This window comes from Sceloporus undulatus, chromosome 2 (assembly GCF_019175285.1).
Source record: "Sceloporus undulatus isolate JIND9_A2432 ecotype Alabama chromosome 2, SceUnd_v1.1, whole genome shotgun sequence".
Taxonomy (NCBI): domain Eukaryota; kingdom Metazoa; phylum Chordata; class Lepidosauria; order Squamata; family Phrynosomatidae; genus Sceloporus; species Sceloporus undulatus.
The window spans coordinates 176,815,280-176,832,570 of NC_056523.1; the positions used below are offsets into that span (position 1 = coordinate 176,815,280).

At 42.7% G+C, this 17,291-nt stretch overlaps 1 protein-coding gene across 2 annotated transcripts in view; it reads right to left on the reverse strand.

Annotated features, from left to right (window-relative positions):
• Positions 1–17,291, reverse strand: part of AGAP2 (ArfGAP with GTPase domain, ankyrin repeat and PH domain 2) — an 84,575-nt gene that overhangs the window by 28,218 nt on the left and 39,066 nt on the right. For both annotated transcript variants that reach the window (XM_042448062.1, XM_042448061.1), the window contains exons 2-5: positions 6,050–6,108; positions 3,178–3,265; positions 2,524–2,609; positions 697–838 (exon numbers count right to left, since the gene is read on the reverse strand). In XM_042448062.1, coding sequence (XP_042303996.1) covers positions 697–838; positions 2,524–2,609; positions 3,178–3,265; positions 6,050–6,108 — 375 coding nt within the window. The remainder of the gene's footprint in view (positions 1–696; positions 839–2,523; positions 2,610–3,177; positions 3,266–6,049; positions 6,109–17,291) is intronic.

The window sequence follows — 17,291 nt, forward strand, 5'->3', positions numbered from 1 at the left end:
ATCCAGCACAGGCTTACCTGATGGTATCACCACTGCTCCAGTGTCTGGCAAATGCTAACAGAGTGCTAGGTCACTGCTAAGAGCCCAGAGATGGACCTGAACGGCAGTGGAATCCTCCAGCTCTAAGTGAGGGTTTTAGTCCTTCAGAACAACCAAGAATGTACATATGTAACCTGTAACTGTATTACACACTTGCAAGAATTGGTATTAGGCTATTTCTAATTGATGACTGGTTTGAAATTGTGTGGGCAGAAGGTAAGAAACCACAGAAGGGAAAAGTTGGCCCTCCAGTGGTGAAAAGGGGGAAGGATCTTTGTATCATTCACAGCTCCCCTTAGTAGAAACAGAAACAATTTCAGTGTGTCAAAATTTTGAGCACAGAATTGCAACCATTTTTGCAGAAGTGTGAAATGAAAAGATATAAAATCCACCCACTCCTAAGCTAACCCCAACTATTAGTACAAGAAAGAAAGAAAATAAAACATTAACACTAGCCCTGGAGAAGACTAAAGAGGAAAATCAAAAGCCAGGAGATGCCTCTATTTGAAGGTTCTGCCTACCTTTCCACATCCTTACTTAAAGCATTTCCACTTGATTTCAGAATTTATGTAACCACCTCTTCTTGGCAGCTCTTGGAGCAAGCCATGCCTCCACTCAGAGCAAATTTTCTGTATGAAGGTCTCTTTCCCCACTCACCCTGAGTGCCCACAAGTGCAAGCGCCATGTCTGAGACTGCACGGTAGTTCGTAAGGAGCCCATAGTACTGAGTCAGCTCTTGGAAACTGGCTTCATTCTCCAGACTGAAGACAAAGATGACAGCATCTGCCCAGTTTGCAAACTGCAACAGAGGTGGAATGGAAGAGGGAGAGGCAAATCAAGCCAGACAGTTCTTTGAGGAAAGGCAGTATTAGTTCAGGGTGGAACAAACAAGATAAGGGGATAATACTACATCAAGCTGTTCCCATAAGTAACCAAATCCAACTATACAGGCCAATGCCAATTATACTAAAAAGAAAACACTGGAGAACTTCTAACCATGCTAGGTTTTTACTTCAGGCTGTCCACAATTAGTTCTTTGTAGCTCTCCTTAGAGTCAAGTGAGGCATGGTAGGGACAGTCAGATTTGTTTAATCTATAAAGCACATAGGAATAAGGACCAATGTCCCAATTTCAGGAAGAAAGAGGTGTACAGGTGAGGGGACTCCCCTTCTTTTCTTCCCTGTTCCATTGCCCAAGGTGGTTTTGTCTCAACTCAGCTTATTTATCAGAACTGGGATAAGAATTCCTGTGGCAAATACAGTGGCAAGTGGCAAATACAGTGAAGGAGGCTTCAGCTCTCCTTAACTCTGCTTCCCTTTGGAAGTGAAAATAGACTCACACCCACAATCCCCATGTTTTACATGAATGATCCAGACAAGTGAGTGACAGTTGTACCCTCTCACCCCATCCCCATGACTAGTTTGATTTGTAGATGAGAGAGCTCCCTTCAGAATTTCTTGGGTTAAATGCAAGCCAAGAATGTGGTCTCTTCATAGATTCAGCACAACCTCAAATAGGCTGTGGTTTTCACCTTCTGTAATCTCTAAATTGTTCAGTGTCTGACAGACAATGAGCAAGAGGAGTAAAAGAACAGCTGCCCCACACAAACAGTCCAAAACTTGAGCTTATATGGAGGATCAAATGTGTAAGACTTCTTGCCCTTGCAACTGCATACAGTACTCAGGTCAGTTGAGAAACTGAGGCATGTATTTGTCATCCTACATCTTCTTTTTTGAGAGGAAAGAGTCAGATGAAGTACACTATGGCGGGTTACAAACCGCCACTTAACGACACGCTCCGTGCGTGCTAGGGTTAGGAAGGGGTGTGGTAGGGTTAGGAAGAGTCACCCCTTCCTAACCGGCCCCGGCCCCAACACGCGCGGAGCGCGTTGTAAATGGCGGCGCCCATCCATATGGGTGCCACCATTTTGACGTCTTGGACGCATAGCGTCCAGAGGTGTCGCAGCGGAAGTGACGCCGCAAGGGTGCGCTTCGCACCTCACGGCACCACTTCCGTGTTTTGAAAAGGAGCACCATTTCGGTGCTCCTTTTTCGCTGTGCTGGGAAGCCTCGCAGTCTGGCCGCTGGGGCTTCCCTCCGCAGTGAATGGTGGCGGCAGGAGAACGGCTGCTTGAGGGCGGTCTGTAACCCGCCTAAGATGCATACAGGTTTCCACATAGAAATGGTATGGAGAGTGAAGAGCACACCCTATTCTCCATCCGGTGCACTGCCATACTAGTGTAGTAAATGTCTGCAGTGGACCACAGGTTCACATGAGAACTAAATATTATGTACAGTATTGCAACACAGCCCCTTCCTTCCTTCCTTCCTTCCTTCCTTCCTTCCTTCCTTCCTTCCAGCCAAGGACTTCATTCCCTTGTGGGTAGCCTTCTGGGGGTTGCAGGTGAGTGATGGCTGGGACTACCTGCACTCACATTGATGGCTACTGTTTTGTCATAGATTCTGGACAATGGACAAGCATTACCTTGGCATCTGGAGGCCCCGCTTCCTCTCGAATCAGCAGGAGATGGCTCTGCCCATCCACCACCACTTCCTTCTTGAACTGCCCCCCTTAAAACAGAGAAGGACAAAGTAGCAGCGAGGAAGAGCTGAATCATCAAACTACCTTTGAGCTACCTGTTCAATGGAATGATCCAAGGGGGGGGGGGGACAGTCCACAGCCCAGCTAACAAGACAGCTGAAACCTGAGATAGGAGGGAGAAGGCATTCAATGGTTCAGAAAAATAAAATTAAAAAGGGTCTTAAGTAAGTCCCATCAAAGAACATAATACTGTACTGAACTAGAAGAGATGAGTGATCTGTTCAAGGGCTTAAGCTTACTGACTGGGGTCTAATGTCAAGAAGTAGAAATGGGGCCCATTTTGAGTGTAAGACCAAGGAGAGGGATGGGGAAGGCAATGGCGAGGCGGCCTGACTTGATGGAGGCTCAGGAAGGTTTCTTCCAGCTCACTGGTAGCCCTCTGATTACAGATAAGCCAGCTTCCTTGTTGCATATCTAGTAAAAAATAGAAAGGTTCCCTCCAACTGTCTCCCATTCCTAAGCTGTGTGAGCAAAGGAAAATTTCTGAGAGGAGGTAAAGGAGCATAGATCTGGGGAGAGAGACAGAGGGGCTCTCACCTTCGGTAGGTTCGAGACCCAAGTAGGAACCAGTCAAATAGCGATGAACAAGTGCAGACTTCCCACTCTTTATGGTCCCAAGGATGCCCTAGGGAGGAAATCAATCAGTGTTTCACACACAATATTCACACATTGTTAAATCACACAAATCAGTGGATGAACTTTGCATAGAGCCTTTTGGGATGCCTCCTCAGAGCTTAAAGTCACACTTACCATCATCACTTTTGGGGCCAGAATTCAGAGAAGGCATGAGAGACCCCTCATAACAGAGATTCCTGAGTGGGGAAGAACAGACCAACATCTTTGATCTGCTTCACTTCCAGGTGTTCAGAGTTGGGATAAATTACTTTTTGGACTACAACTCTCACAGGTATAATCTGTACTTCAGAAATAATGTAGTTTGACATGGCTTTGACTTGGATTTCCTGCATGGCAGGGGGTTGGATTGGGTGGCCCTTGTGGTCTCTTCCAACTCTACAATTCTATGATTCTATGATTTAGCTGTCATGGCTCAATGCTATGGATTCCTAGGATTTGTAGTCTGTTGTGGCACCACAGCTTTCTGACAGGGGAGGCTAAATATCTCACAGAACTAAAAATTCCAGACTTCCATAGCATTGAGCCATGGCAGGTAAAAGCAATGTCAAACTGAATTATTTTTGCAGTGCAGATGGCTTCCCACAGCTCTCATCTGTTTTTATCTGATTTTTTAAAAATGCACAATTTTTAAATTTGATAATCTCCAGAGTTTTCTCCTTACCCCAGTGCCCTTATTAACTTCAAGGACATTAGCAGCAGTGTCTTACGCCTTTCTTGTATTCCTGTCTCAGAAATCTTGGCATGCCTGTGAGAGTTCTTTCTTATTTTCTGTTACTTTTAATGATGTATTTCCTAGCAGCCTCCCCTTTTTTCCCCTTCTGGCAAACTCCTATCTGGAACATTTCACTATGAAACTTGGGCAACAAACAAAAACACTTTTCAAGTCTTGAGGCATCTAGCCCAATGTTCTGAGCAGTTATGGCTACCACGAACATGGAGACAGTCTTTTATTATACAGTGGGCGTTTGGTATCCGCAGCTGTTTGGTTTTAGGATGACCTCCCCTCAATGGATACCAAAATCTGTGGATGCTCAAGGTCCAATATATACAAGGGTGTAGTAAAATAGTGCCCCTTATATAAAATGGCAACATCAAGGGGGGGGGGGGGTTGGAATTTAAATTTTTTTTTCAAGCTGTGGATGGTTGAAACTGTGGATGCAAAATCTGTGGATACGGAGAGCCGACTGTAGATGAGTAGGTTAGTTACATTTCTATCTAGACTTTCTTCTTATGAACTCAACGAAGTGTACATTGCTTTCACCCCTCCACATTATCCTTACAACAACAACCCTGTGAGGCGGGTCAGGTTAAGAGCGAGTAACTGGACCAAGGTCACACAGTAGCTAATGAGGGCTAGAACCCAGATCTCTCAAGTTCCAGTGAAGAACACATAGAGAAACAATTAAAATAGAGTTTATCCAGACAGGGGGAAAAATTGAAGTATTGAGACTGTCCACTTCTTTTTGTTTTGATTTTATTCAGATATACGTGGTTTTGCATCCACAATCTTTCTTGAAATATCTCGCGCTCCTTTCTCCCTTGTGTTATCTCTCCTTCCCCTCTCATTGATCATGAGTGTGATATCTAGGACTTTATCAGACAAGGGGAATTGGAAGTATAATCCGATGACAATCTGAACGCAATCATGGGGTTTAACATTATTGCGTGATAACCCACTACACACAAATTCGGCCAATGGGAAGTCAGTCCGAACACAATCATGTGGTTTTGCATTATTGCGTGATAGACTGCCACATGCAAATTTGGACAATGGCATGCTATTTTCGGGCAATGGGGAGCCAGTTCGAATGCAATGTGTATTCACGTAATTGCATGAAACTAGCGACTTTAAGTGAATGTGTTCTGGCCCCACTTTCTTTTCATTCAAATTTAAGAGAAATTCCTCCCATTTGATCAAATCCCTAGAGTAGACTGTAGCTGCATCTGCACTGCACTGCAGAAATAATCCAGTCTGACACCACTTTAACTGCCATGGCTCAATGGTATGGTGCCACACCAAACTACAATTCCCAGAAAACCATAGCATTGAGCCATGGCAGTTAAACCAGATTATTTCTGCAGTGCAGATGCAGCCTCAGGAAACATTTCAGAAACTCACTTTCACCAATTTCCACTGAGCCTTTTTTTTACTAGTCTTTCAGAATTTATAGTCAAAGTGTTAAAAGTGCTTTAGCAATATTACACTATTTAATCATAGGGATTATTTTCTTGTATTGCAAGCATTCCTCTTGCCCTCAGTTGATCACTGTTTGTCCTGAGAAATACTGCTGTTTCTTTGTGGTAGTCATCTTACCTAGCTAGCTCTGGGATAACAGAAACAAGCTGCCATGGAGAGATAAACTTCATTTTGGGAAAATCTGGTTTCATTTAAACTGACATGGAGAGTGGGATTAAAAAATCCATGTAAATTCTGGAGTTCCTTGGGAATACTTCAGAATGGGGGAAATGTCATGTAGACCCCCCCCCCCAAAAAAAAATCCATAAATGGAAAGGACAGGACCAATACTAGGGATTTTTTTTCCTAGTCTGTCTTTCTGGATCTCTGAACATAGTGTCTCTGAACAAAATCACAGACCAGCACTCTAACCATTACACTACATTTGCTCTCCATTTATCTAGTATTATCAATGTGAGTGGTAATTTACAAAAATATAAGCGGACAGGTTCCTGCCCTGAGCAGCAGACAATCTGTAAAAAAGATTGAGATGATAGTAAATTAATATATAATCAATAAAAGTCAACTATCACTTACTAGTCGTAGTTCGGGGATGGAGCGGCCAAGAGTCCATTCTTGACTGTTTGCAACAGCCTCTGAGAAAGGCAAAACAAAATGAAACACCCAGTTAATATTAAATAATAAACACATGCTTAAAAATTATTAATTATAATTATAATTAAATCAATAATCATTTCAGTGGGTCAATATGGGTATGTGCATGTTATAGGTGATGGATGCTGGTGAGAAAACAGTGAATTGCCTATTGTGCAAGGCCACGGGTTTAGCTAAAATGTAAATTTCAAGTGGAGATTTGCTGGCTTACAGCCCACACTTTTAGGCATTGGAGTTCCCATTTGATGAAACTCAAAGCAAGCTGCTCTTTGTTTTGCAGGGTCACAGAGCTGAACATCCTGCCAGATCTTCATTCTGAATTTTCTGAGGAAACAGGAAGTTTGGGGACCGAAAACCCTATTGTGGTGGGCACAGCTGAGGCAGTGAGATGGGTGGGAGAGGAGATAGGAATACTGAGAAGAAAGGCAGAGATGAAGCTTCTCGCCACCCCATCCTCATGTACCATCAGCTGCTCTGTGAGAATACCTCCCTTCACTCTTCGGCTTTCCCACACCCAACAGTTGGTTCTTTGTGCTTCTTGGTGGGCAAAATGAAGAACTGGGAGGGCAGCTGCAAATGGGTGCGCACAAGAGTACAGTAAGCTTCAAGGGTCCCCCGGGACACAAAATGGCACAGCAACGAGATGCATCAGTCAGGGCATAAAGAGACAATTGAAGACAAAATGTGGGCAGCCTAGGATGCAGGAAGTGAGACTAGAAACAGGTGCTCTTGCTGACACCCTGGGAAAGTTGCTAGAGGACAGGACTGGAATATTTCAGCCTTGTCAGCATCAGCTCTCAGTGTTTACATTGCCAGCTCTGAGCCTCACTGAGAGACTTCTTTCAGTTTCCAAGATAAAGATGCTAGAAGGATTGCAACCTTCGTTGTAGGTTCCAATATATTGCCCATCCTGGCACTTTTGCACTGCGGGGACTGTGGGACAAGGAGGATGATGGGGCAATGAATATATGGGTGAATAGAAAAGATAAAGCATACAGGATGGCAAATACAGATAGATATTTTAATCAAGACAGATTTTTACCCTGTGTCTTCTTTTCTAAAAACATTTTTTTTAAATTAAAGAGTGCCTCTGAACATAGAATGAGTGTTCCTTTCCTCATTATGGCTTGTCGTCACATTTGTGATGGAAGCAAGGCTCTGAAGTCAATGTTGATTCCAAGCAAATGTGATTTCTCACACCTTTTTAAACAGTCAACAGTCAGATAAACATGAGGTATCTCTCTTTTTTAATATAGGTTCATATGCATGTACTTAGATATTATTTCAGTGAAAATATATGTAATGCCAATTATGTGTATGTGCATTCAGCTACTTTTGTATTTCTGCACATCTTCATGGTTGACATTTGTAGTTGATGAGGCACCCTTAGGAGCTCTCTGGCTGGGAATTCTAAAGGGTCCGCCCTGAACTGCAATTCCCGGATTCCATAGGATGTTGACATATCAGTTGAAGTGGCACTATAATGCTTATTGCCTAATGTGGAAGGGGCCTGATTTTTAAAATGTTATTAAAGAAAAAATTAACAAGAAATAAGAACAAATGAATTATACAAGACAAACAAACGTAGGCATAGAACATGGATGTAGAAAAGCAGATCGCTTCCGTCCATTTGTGTCAGTTAAAAATGGAACAGAAAGTCATTTCATTCATATTCAATTCATGCAATCTGTCCACAGAGTTCATTGGGTATTCATCAGGTTTAAAGAGAGAGTCAAGGGAGTTTATCAGACAAGGGAAATTGGAAGTATAATCCAATGGCAATCCGAGTGCAATCATGGGGTTTAACATTATTGCGTGATAGACTACCTCACGCAATTTTGGGCAATGGGAAGCTATTTTCAGGCAATGGGAAGTCAGTTTGAACACAATTCAAATTCACATAAATTCGTTGAACTAGCGAATTCACGTGACTGCGTTCTGGCCCCACTTTCTTTTCATTCGAAATTAAGAGAAATTCCTCTTGTGTGATAAACTCCAAGTTAAAACATGTCCTCCCAGAAGTCTAGTTGACCACTCAGTGGGTGAAGCTGCTGCAAATGTTTTATTTTTTTAAAATAGTTTATTTATACACTGCCTTTCTTTCAGCATGGGATTTAAGGTGGTGTAAAGAATTTAAAAACACAGTACATAAAATACACAATACACACAGACACAAAGAAAGGGCCCTGTTGTCTCTCTCTGTCCCCCAGCTAATTTGAAGATTTCACTTAAGCTCAGGGAAAGAGGGAAGCTGAGGGGGTGGCATTTGACTTCATTATCTTCTATGATGATGTTGAGGAGGAGGATGGAGCCCTGGTGGCACAGTGATCAAATGCCGGTACTTCAGCCACTCGCTCACAGTCACAAGGTTGTGAGTTCGATACCAGCCAGGAGCTCCAGGGTCGCCTCAGCCTGGAATCCTTCTGAGGTTGCTAAAATGAGTACCCCGCTTGTTGGGGGCAATAGCTTATACATTTTAAACTGCTTAGAGACTGCTTAGTTCAGTATGAAGTGGTATAGAAATGCAGCTGCTATTGCTATTGCTATGATGATATCCTGGCAATTTGACCCTACAAAACCTGTTTCCACTCCACCATTGTGTAACATGCAACAACAACCTTACTTCTGAGTACCATATCCATCTGTGTTGATCTCCCTAGTGGTGGCATGTCACGGCCTACCTGATGAAAGAACAACATGTACAGCTGGTACAGAAAACACCTTGGAGGGTTCTGCTGCCCACAGGAGAACGAGGCCATTACCATGACTGAGTTCTTGAGAACCCAGGTAGCTATAGGCAGAGAGCCATTTCATTTGAGGAAAGGATGTAAGAGTGGGTGGACGAGATAAATATCCATCATGACTGCAATTCTTCAACATTTCCAGTTTGGTCACTTGCACAGCTAGGGTGTGAATTTCTAAATTCAAAAATAGAACTTGCATTTAAATGTGAAACTTTACCTCAAAATCTAAATGCTAAATATGCATGTTAATGATCATATGCTCCCAACTAATTATTATATGCCAATCCTCAAATTATGGACAGATACTGTTACCAATGTATGTCAGCCATTCATGAAATGCTAGCCATCAAATGTTGGAGGAAGAATGTCAACTTAAGATGTCAGATATCTGGTAAATATTCAACAAACTTTCAAGCATTCAAATAATTCAACATCCAGATTGACATCTGTGACTGGATTTGTTTCAGTTCTAGTGGTAACAGACCACCGTTTGGCAACCTAGTCACATCTGTTAATTGCCTGTTCACAGTCTTCATGTATATTTTACTATACATCTATACCTGATCTATAACCTGGAGGAACAGAACCACCATAAAATTCTCAGCATCACTTTGAAGGATGTTCAACAGATGACCGGCTAAACGGAGGGCCAACCACACGCATAACTGAGGTGAATGTTAACCTATATCTATCCCCTTATAGCAAGGGTCTCATTTCTAAAAACAGAACTGCCAAGGCTTAAGCATGATCAGAAATCAAACCCACTGGCTTGAAATCCTTTAATATGAAACATGTTCAAGATGTTTGTAATTGTTTCAGAAGAGAAGGTGAAAGCAAAAGGACACACTCTATATGCTCAGAGGTGCTCTATTCGTTCTGAAGTTCAGGTGCCACAGCTGTGGCATGGAGAAAATGGTTATGAAACAGGCACAAGCATTAGCCTTGACAACTCATAACCACGGGGGACAGTAAGAATCACCCTCTCTGAGAGAGAGACTTGAGAGGATGAATTCAAAGAAAGCTGGAGTAGTGTGAAATTACTGCAATGAATTCACAAAATCAATTGCCACCTGAGCCAGTTTCTCCCAGGATGCTGAGGTGGGTAGACAACTCTCACAGCCTCCTTCTCTCAGCAACTCCTTTTGTATTTGAATCTGAGTCTTGGCTTTAAGCTGTCTGACCAAAACAAGTCCTTCCCCTTGCGCACCTGAGCATCACAGATGAACACAGACAGTCATATACAAAACTTTGTCCTGGCATTTAGCATTATAAGTCCAGCTCTGAGGAATAAGAATCGCATGACTCTTGAAATTCATTACATGGCTGCCTTTTGCAGCCATGAACTCACAAGAGGTAGAGTAGTCCATTTTGAAATCATTTTTTTGCTAGCTGTGCACTCTTCCTCACAAATGCTAATACTCCCAGTGACATATTGCCAGTGTTAAAATGGATGACATTCCTAGTGTTTGAGCCCTCTTATGTTTATTATCTCTCTCTGGAAAAGTGAAATGGTTTTGTTCATCATCCAGAAGTCTCACAGCGAGTCCAAAAGCCAGGATGGGGCCATTTTAAACAGATAAGATTCCATCTCAACATTACGAAGAACTTTCTGACTGTAAGAGCTATTGGACAGTGGAATATTCTGCCTTAGAGAGTGGTGGGGTCTCCTTCTTTTGAGGTTTTTAAACAGAGGCTGGATGGCCATCTGCCAAGAGTGCTTTGATTGTATGTTCCTGTATGGCAAGGGGTTAGACTTGATGCCCCTTGGGGTCTCTTCCAACTCTATGAAAACAAAACAAACAAAATGACCATTCAGGCTCACAAGTGTCCCTTTTTCAAATTGCTGAGGCCACTGAAACAGCTGCAGTGGCTCTCTCCCTCACACTCCCCAAAGCTGTGAGGAGAAAAATGATTACTGTCTGTGGCGCTTCAAACAGCCCTTTTGCCACCTGAGCCAGCTTCTCCTTGCATGCTGAGGTGGCAAACCTCACACAGCTCTCTCCTCACTGCAACTCCCCCTGAGTTTCAGTCTGAGCCCTGGCTTTAAGGACTGTCTGTCCAAAACAAGTCCTCCCCTTGTGCACCTGAGCATCATAGACGAACACAGACAGTCATGTACAAAAGCACAGCTAACGCCTTTTCTCATTTTGTGTGAGAGAGAGTGTGTGTGTGTTACTATGAAACTGTTGCTTAGCAACAGTGCCCTGCACATCACCAAGGAAACCAGAAGGAAAAGAGGACATAGACAACGGCCCATGCTGGCTATTCACTACAGAGACCGAAAGGGCAATACTACCACTTACTTTGAAGCAATGCTGCCACCACCCTCATCTGACTAAACTACCCACCACACACTTGCTTACCTACTTCCCTTCCCTTTTGCCACCAAGACTCTGGAGCTGTCACTCTCCTGGCAAACCTTTGAGCTGTACAAATGGCAGGAATCCAACAGGTGCGGCAGGATTAAATGTTCAAGGAAGAATCTGCACCTGCTGGATTTCTGCCTCATACAACTACTAGAGGTACAGAAATCCTGTGCATGTGTGTTTTGTATGCCTTCCAGTCATTTCTGACTTATGGTGCCCCTATCATGTGGTTTTCTTGCCAAGATTTGTTTAGAGGAGGCTTGACATTGCCTTCCCTTGACTTGCTCAATGTCACCCAGTGGGTTTCATGGCCAAGCTGGGAATTGAACTCTGATCTCCAGAGTCGTAATCCAACATTCAAGCCACTATGCCATGCTGGCTCTCTAAATCCTACAAGACAAAAAGGCAGATCTTACAGCACGCAAGTATCTCTGGGTGAATATTCTCCTCCCATTTTTTTAAAGGACTCTGAAAATATTCCATCAGCCAACCCAAGAATGTAACATTCACATTTAGGGCACACAGCTCTTTACTTGTGACACCAGCATCCATCACTTATGCCACTTTACAAGGATGGCATTTCCCATTAGGTGACTTACTGCTAATAGTCCAGCTGAACGTAAAAGCAAAACATCTGTCATTCAGATTTTAAAGCACACAATCCTTTCATGCATCCTTCAGCTAGAAAAACCATGTGTAAGGTAAGCTTTAAGCAATATTCACACAAACACCTGACCATAGAGGTGGAAGGGATCTCACCATTCAGCCACTGAGACTGCTGCCACTCCAGGTAAGCCTCTACTAAGCACCACTGTCAGGTGCTCATCTAAATGTTTTGTCCTTGTGTGGATCTGAACCAGCCAAAATCCTGACCATGGAGAACTCTTTAACTTCTTTCAGTGGAAAGTGAATAGATGCTAAAGCAAAAGGGAGGGAAGACTACCACTCCCTTCACAGAGAACTCCTCCTTTATTCCACCTGTTTGAATGTATGAATATTAACCAGAGCAGCATGGGTCTCCTGGGTCTCCTCTGTTCCTCTTCATGAAAAGGACTTCCATCAACCACATTGGAATTTACATGAAGGATTAGCCTCCCATGAATTCCTAATGGGAAAAATGTAGGCAACGTACCATTTTGTATAAACAATACAAAAATCATGTACACACTCCTGAACAACCCTCACAGAAATATTTCAAAATATTTGTGCTGTTCACATGGTTGCAGACAGCCTCAGTCTCTAATGAGCATGAGGCTTTGGCTCCCTACCACCACATTCTTTTTACTCTAACAAACTCAGATGTAACTTGGACATAAAGAACGTCACATCAATTGGTTTTATAAAACAGTTCAATATAATTAATCTAGTACCATCTGTAAACATGGCACATTTTAGCATGGATGCTAGAAAACCAGGCTGCTCAGCCACCAAGGGGCCTAGGTGGTCATGATTAAGATAGTAAACCATTTTAAAAACAAACATTATTAGAAACATGGGACCCATCTAGGATTGCCAGAGTGATACTTGGAGTTGGCTCCTGTACCTTCAATGGTTGTGTAGAAGAAGGAATTTCAGGAAGCATTCCTTATCAGGCAACCAGAAAACAAGCAACACCTGCTGAAATTCTTTTTCTACACATCCATTTAGGGTAGAAGAGACATCTCCGGTTTTCAGTCTGGCAACCCTAAGTCCATCATTCTACATCTTTCTGCTGTTCTTTCTGATAACATCTGCTTTTATATAGTACAGTTGTCCCTCTGTTCTCGCAGACCTGAGTTCAACAGTCTTGCATATTCACAGAGGGGCAACCTCCGTTATTCTCAATGGGGTGTGCCCCCACAGGCATGTGCCCCATTCAAGCCTATGGGCTTGAATATCGGCAAGTTTCTCTTTTTGCGGGCTGGTCCAGAACAGATCCCCTGCAAAAACGGAGGGCCAACTGTACACATTGTGACACTACCCTGTACATTTCTCTGCCTTAAAGCATCATACTTTCAGTGACGGGAACATCAAATGACCCAACCCAATGACACCACATTACTGCTTCTACAAAATAAATATTATGTGAAAGAAGGGTAAGGAGGCATTCAACAGAAGCATGCTATCTTTTCTTCTAATATCTAGTCAGGCCTTTAGCCTAGCCTCCCCACAAGGACACCAGTCAGATTTCGTGGGCCTTTATGAGTGACTGGTTTAACTTCTAAAAAGGATGCCACATGTTTGAACCTGGCTAAAGACATCTAACTACATGCAAAGCATGAGGACATCACCAATCCACACCAGTCTGGTACTAAAATGAGTAACATCTGTCTTCAATAAAGTTATTTATCTGCCTGCTGAAGCAAAATTTGTACATCTTTTGACTTTCTTTACACTGAGCTCCTTCAATGACTTCCTTCCAAATGACTTAATGTAGCTAGAAACGGCACAAAACTTTCTGCCTGAAGCAAAGGAGAAGACCACAATCACTCCTGTGCCACATACAGAGACTGACTGGACTGGCAGTTGAATCTTGTTTAGCATTTTCTATTGCTCCTGAGGCTTGCAAATACCTGTAGGATAGGGTAGGCCGCAAACATACAATGGTTAATGGAGCAAACCAAGGAATTCCAAAAGAAAATCAGTATGTGCTTTATAGACTATAATAAAGCCTTTGACATAGACCATGGAAAGCTATCTAACACTCTTAAAGACATAGGAGTGCCACTACATTTAAGAGTCCTGATGAGTAATCTGTACTTAGGACAAGAGGCTAGGGTTAGAACAAAATATAGAGAAACAGAATGGTTCCCAGTTGGCAAAGGGGTCAGATAAGGAAGTATTCTATCATCCTATCTGTTAAACTTGTAGGCAGAAAATATCATATGAAGAGCAGGTTTGGATTCAGAAGGAGGAGGAATAACATCAACAATCAAAATCAACAATCTAAGATAGGAGGATTACACCATACTACTAGCAGAAAACATCACAGACTTGGAACAATCACTAAGGAAGGACAAGGAAGAAAGTGCAATGGCAGACTTACTGATGAACATAAACAAAAATAATGACCCAAAAGGATCTATATAAATTCAGCCTAGATAATAATAATAATAATATTTTTTTTATTTGTATACCGCTTTTCCTTCAGATCAAAGCGGTTCGCAACATACAAGCTACATGTCACATGCTATAGCACAAAGCAATACAATACATCAACAGTGACATCAGCGATCTCATACAATTCAACAAAAATCCTCAAAAACCATGTACAAAGCAGTCAAAGCCATCAATTGAGGCTTGTTGCCGCCGGCCTGCCTCTCTCCTCCTCAAGATGGTGGTCGGAAGGAGGGCTCTTAGTTTTTCAGGCGAGGCCTGTTGTTGCTGGCCTGCCTCTCTCCCCCTCAAGATGGTGGTCGGAAGGAGGGCTCTTAGTCTTTTCAGGCAAAATAATGGCAAAATAAAAATAGTTAAAGACTTTTCATATCTAGGATCAAATATTGATCGAAATGAAGATTGCAGTCAAGAAATAAGAAAATGACTAGGAATGGGATGGGTAGCCATGAACTAGGCAAGACCCTAAAGGGTAAAGATATACAACTGAGCACTCAAGAGTTGTCCATGCTGCTGTATTCCTCATCCATGTACAGACGTGAGAGCTGGACAGTGAAGAAAGTTGACAGAAAGAAAATAAACTCATTTGAGATGGGGTGCTGGTGAAGAGTGCTGAGGATACCATGCATGGCCAAAAAGACAAATAACTGAGTCCTAGAACAGATCAAACCTTCCAGGAAGCAAAGATGATGAAACTGAAGCTGTAATAATTTGGCCACATCATGAGAAGGCATGATTCATTAGAAAATACTATAATGCTAGGAAAGGTAAAGGGAAGCAAAAAGAAAGGAAGACCACACACCAGATGGTTAGACTCATTCAGAGAGGCCACAAGCCTGAGACTGCAGGATCTAAGCAGAGTAGTTGAGGAAAGGGGGCCTTAGAGATGTCACATCCACATGGTCGCTATGAGTCGAGGCCAACTCAGGGCAGTTAACAACACCTGGTAGGCTGCAAATAATGCAGTTCTACCCGCCAACATCTTGTTACTACATCTGTCACTGGAGGTAGTGGAATTCAAAGATATAGCTGCGTTAGTCTGTAGAATCAGTATGTAAATTGATCTTGTAGCACCTTTGAGACTAACTGAAAGAAAGAAGTTGGCAGCATAAGCTTTCATAGACTTCAGTCTACTTCCTCAGATGCTTTATGGAGGTAGTGGACTGACTCTGCCAGGGACGTAGCCAAGGGGGGGGGGGGGTTCTTGGGGTCTGGAACCCCCCCCTTCCATTAGAAAAATGAATGGTGTGTGCTGCTGCGCCGCCGTACCCAAGCCCCATTATAATGGTGGCACTTAGTCTGGACACACACACACCCCTTTCTAAAATCCTGGCTACGTCCCTGACTCTGCCTGATAGTAGGGACAGCCCTTCTACTGGCCTCATTTGTTATGAAAGTAAAAACCACTGAATGTGCCTTCATGACTGATGAATACCCCATGCTGATTCTGTGACCTTCTCCTTTGCCTCCAAATGCCTGAGTCCAAATGCCTCCAAATGCCTTTTCTTTTCCTTTTACCTCAAATGTGTCTATTTTTATTTGTGAAATGCTTCTTTTGTTAGTGAATACTTTTAGAGTATCCTAGCCTCTGGCCAATACATTAAATAAATTTACTTTACTATACAAAGATGCAAGTCAGGGTTACTACAGCTATCTCTGTGACTGGAAAGGTGTGTGTGTGTGTGTGTGTGTGTGTGTGTGATTATTTTAGTTCCTGGGAATAATGTGTAGGGCATACTACATGGGGACACATGAGGTCATATAGGGACAGATGGGACAGATTGACAGACAGGTATGTGTGAGTGTGTATGCAGAGACAATACACATAGTAACTGCTGAGTCAAAGTCCATACAGATTCCTTTGCAAATAAAAGATCTGGTGGTGACAGGCCTGGATCTCCTCTCTGAGTGACTGCCTGAGGGTGACAGTGTTCTCTTATCACAGGCTGTTATGTAAGTAAGAAGTGTAAAAAGTGGGCAGCATGTAAGGGAAGATGGCACCTTCTTCTACCATTCCACACAAAACTGCAGCAGAACCTCTTCTGGGGTGGATCTCTAGGTTTAAATGCTGAAATAAGTCAGAATGTGGTGACATCTCACAGGGCAACATGAAGGAGCCTGAAGCTCCTTCATAGGCTGTGATAGGAAGATTCTCCGGTGGCTAGTGTATAAAGTATGGATGGAAATCATGCATGTTTCCAGATGCTGTTCAGACTGCAATTCCCAGCATTCCTCACTGTTGGGCTAGGACATGAAGTGGAATAACATCTGGAGAATACCCACCTTTGCTATAAAATGATGTGTAATTTCAAAACTACAACTTTCTATTTGTTCAGTGATGGTCAATTTTCAAGGAAACATTTGCCTAACCTTCCCATATAGGTCCTGCTGATGTCCAGATACAAAAGATGTCAAGTTTAACTTCCACTGATATTGTGAGTAAAGTCAAACAATGTTAGAGACAACTTTAAGGACCACTGAAAAACTATGCCTAAGCTTCTGTATGGTATCTTCAGTCTTTTTGCTCAGGAATGTATTTCTACACTTTCCCTATACAGTACAAAGAAAATTCTTATGAACCATGCTAGCATGAGGATTCTGGGGTTGGTAATCCAAAAAAGTAACTTTTCCAGGCTCGGAACTAATATAAGAATACTCCAGGATTCTTTTCCTTTCTGCTTCCTAAACAGGTATTTCCTTCTGCCTTTCTAGAGATCAAGAGTCACCCCACACAAGGGGGTACATAAGATCCTACTCTTACAAGAACTACAGTGAACAAAGTCAACTAGTACATTGCTGAGTTCATACTCTCAAAGGTCTGTTTTGCCTAACCAAGGACCTCTTTGAGGTTTCCTAGAAATCAAAACAGCATGAGCACAGCTCAATGTAGAAATGGTCCAAGCCATTTTTGACATCTGAGGTAGCATATCCAAACAGCAACCCCGTGGTAGAGAAAATAAA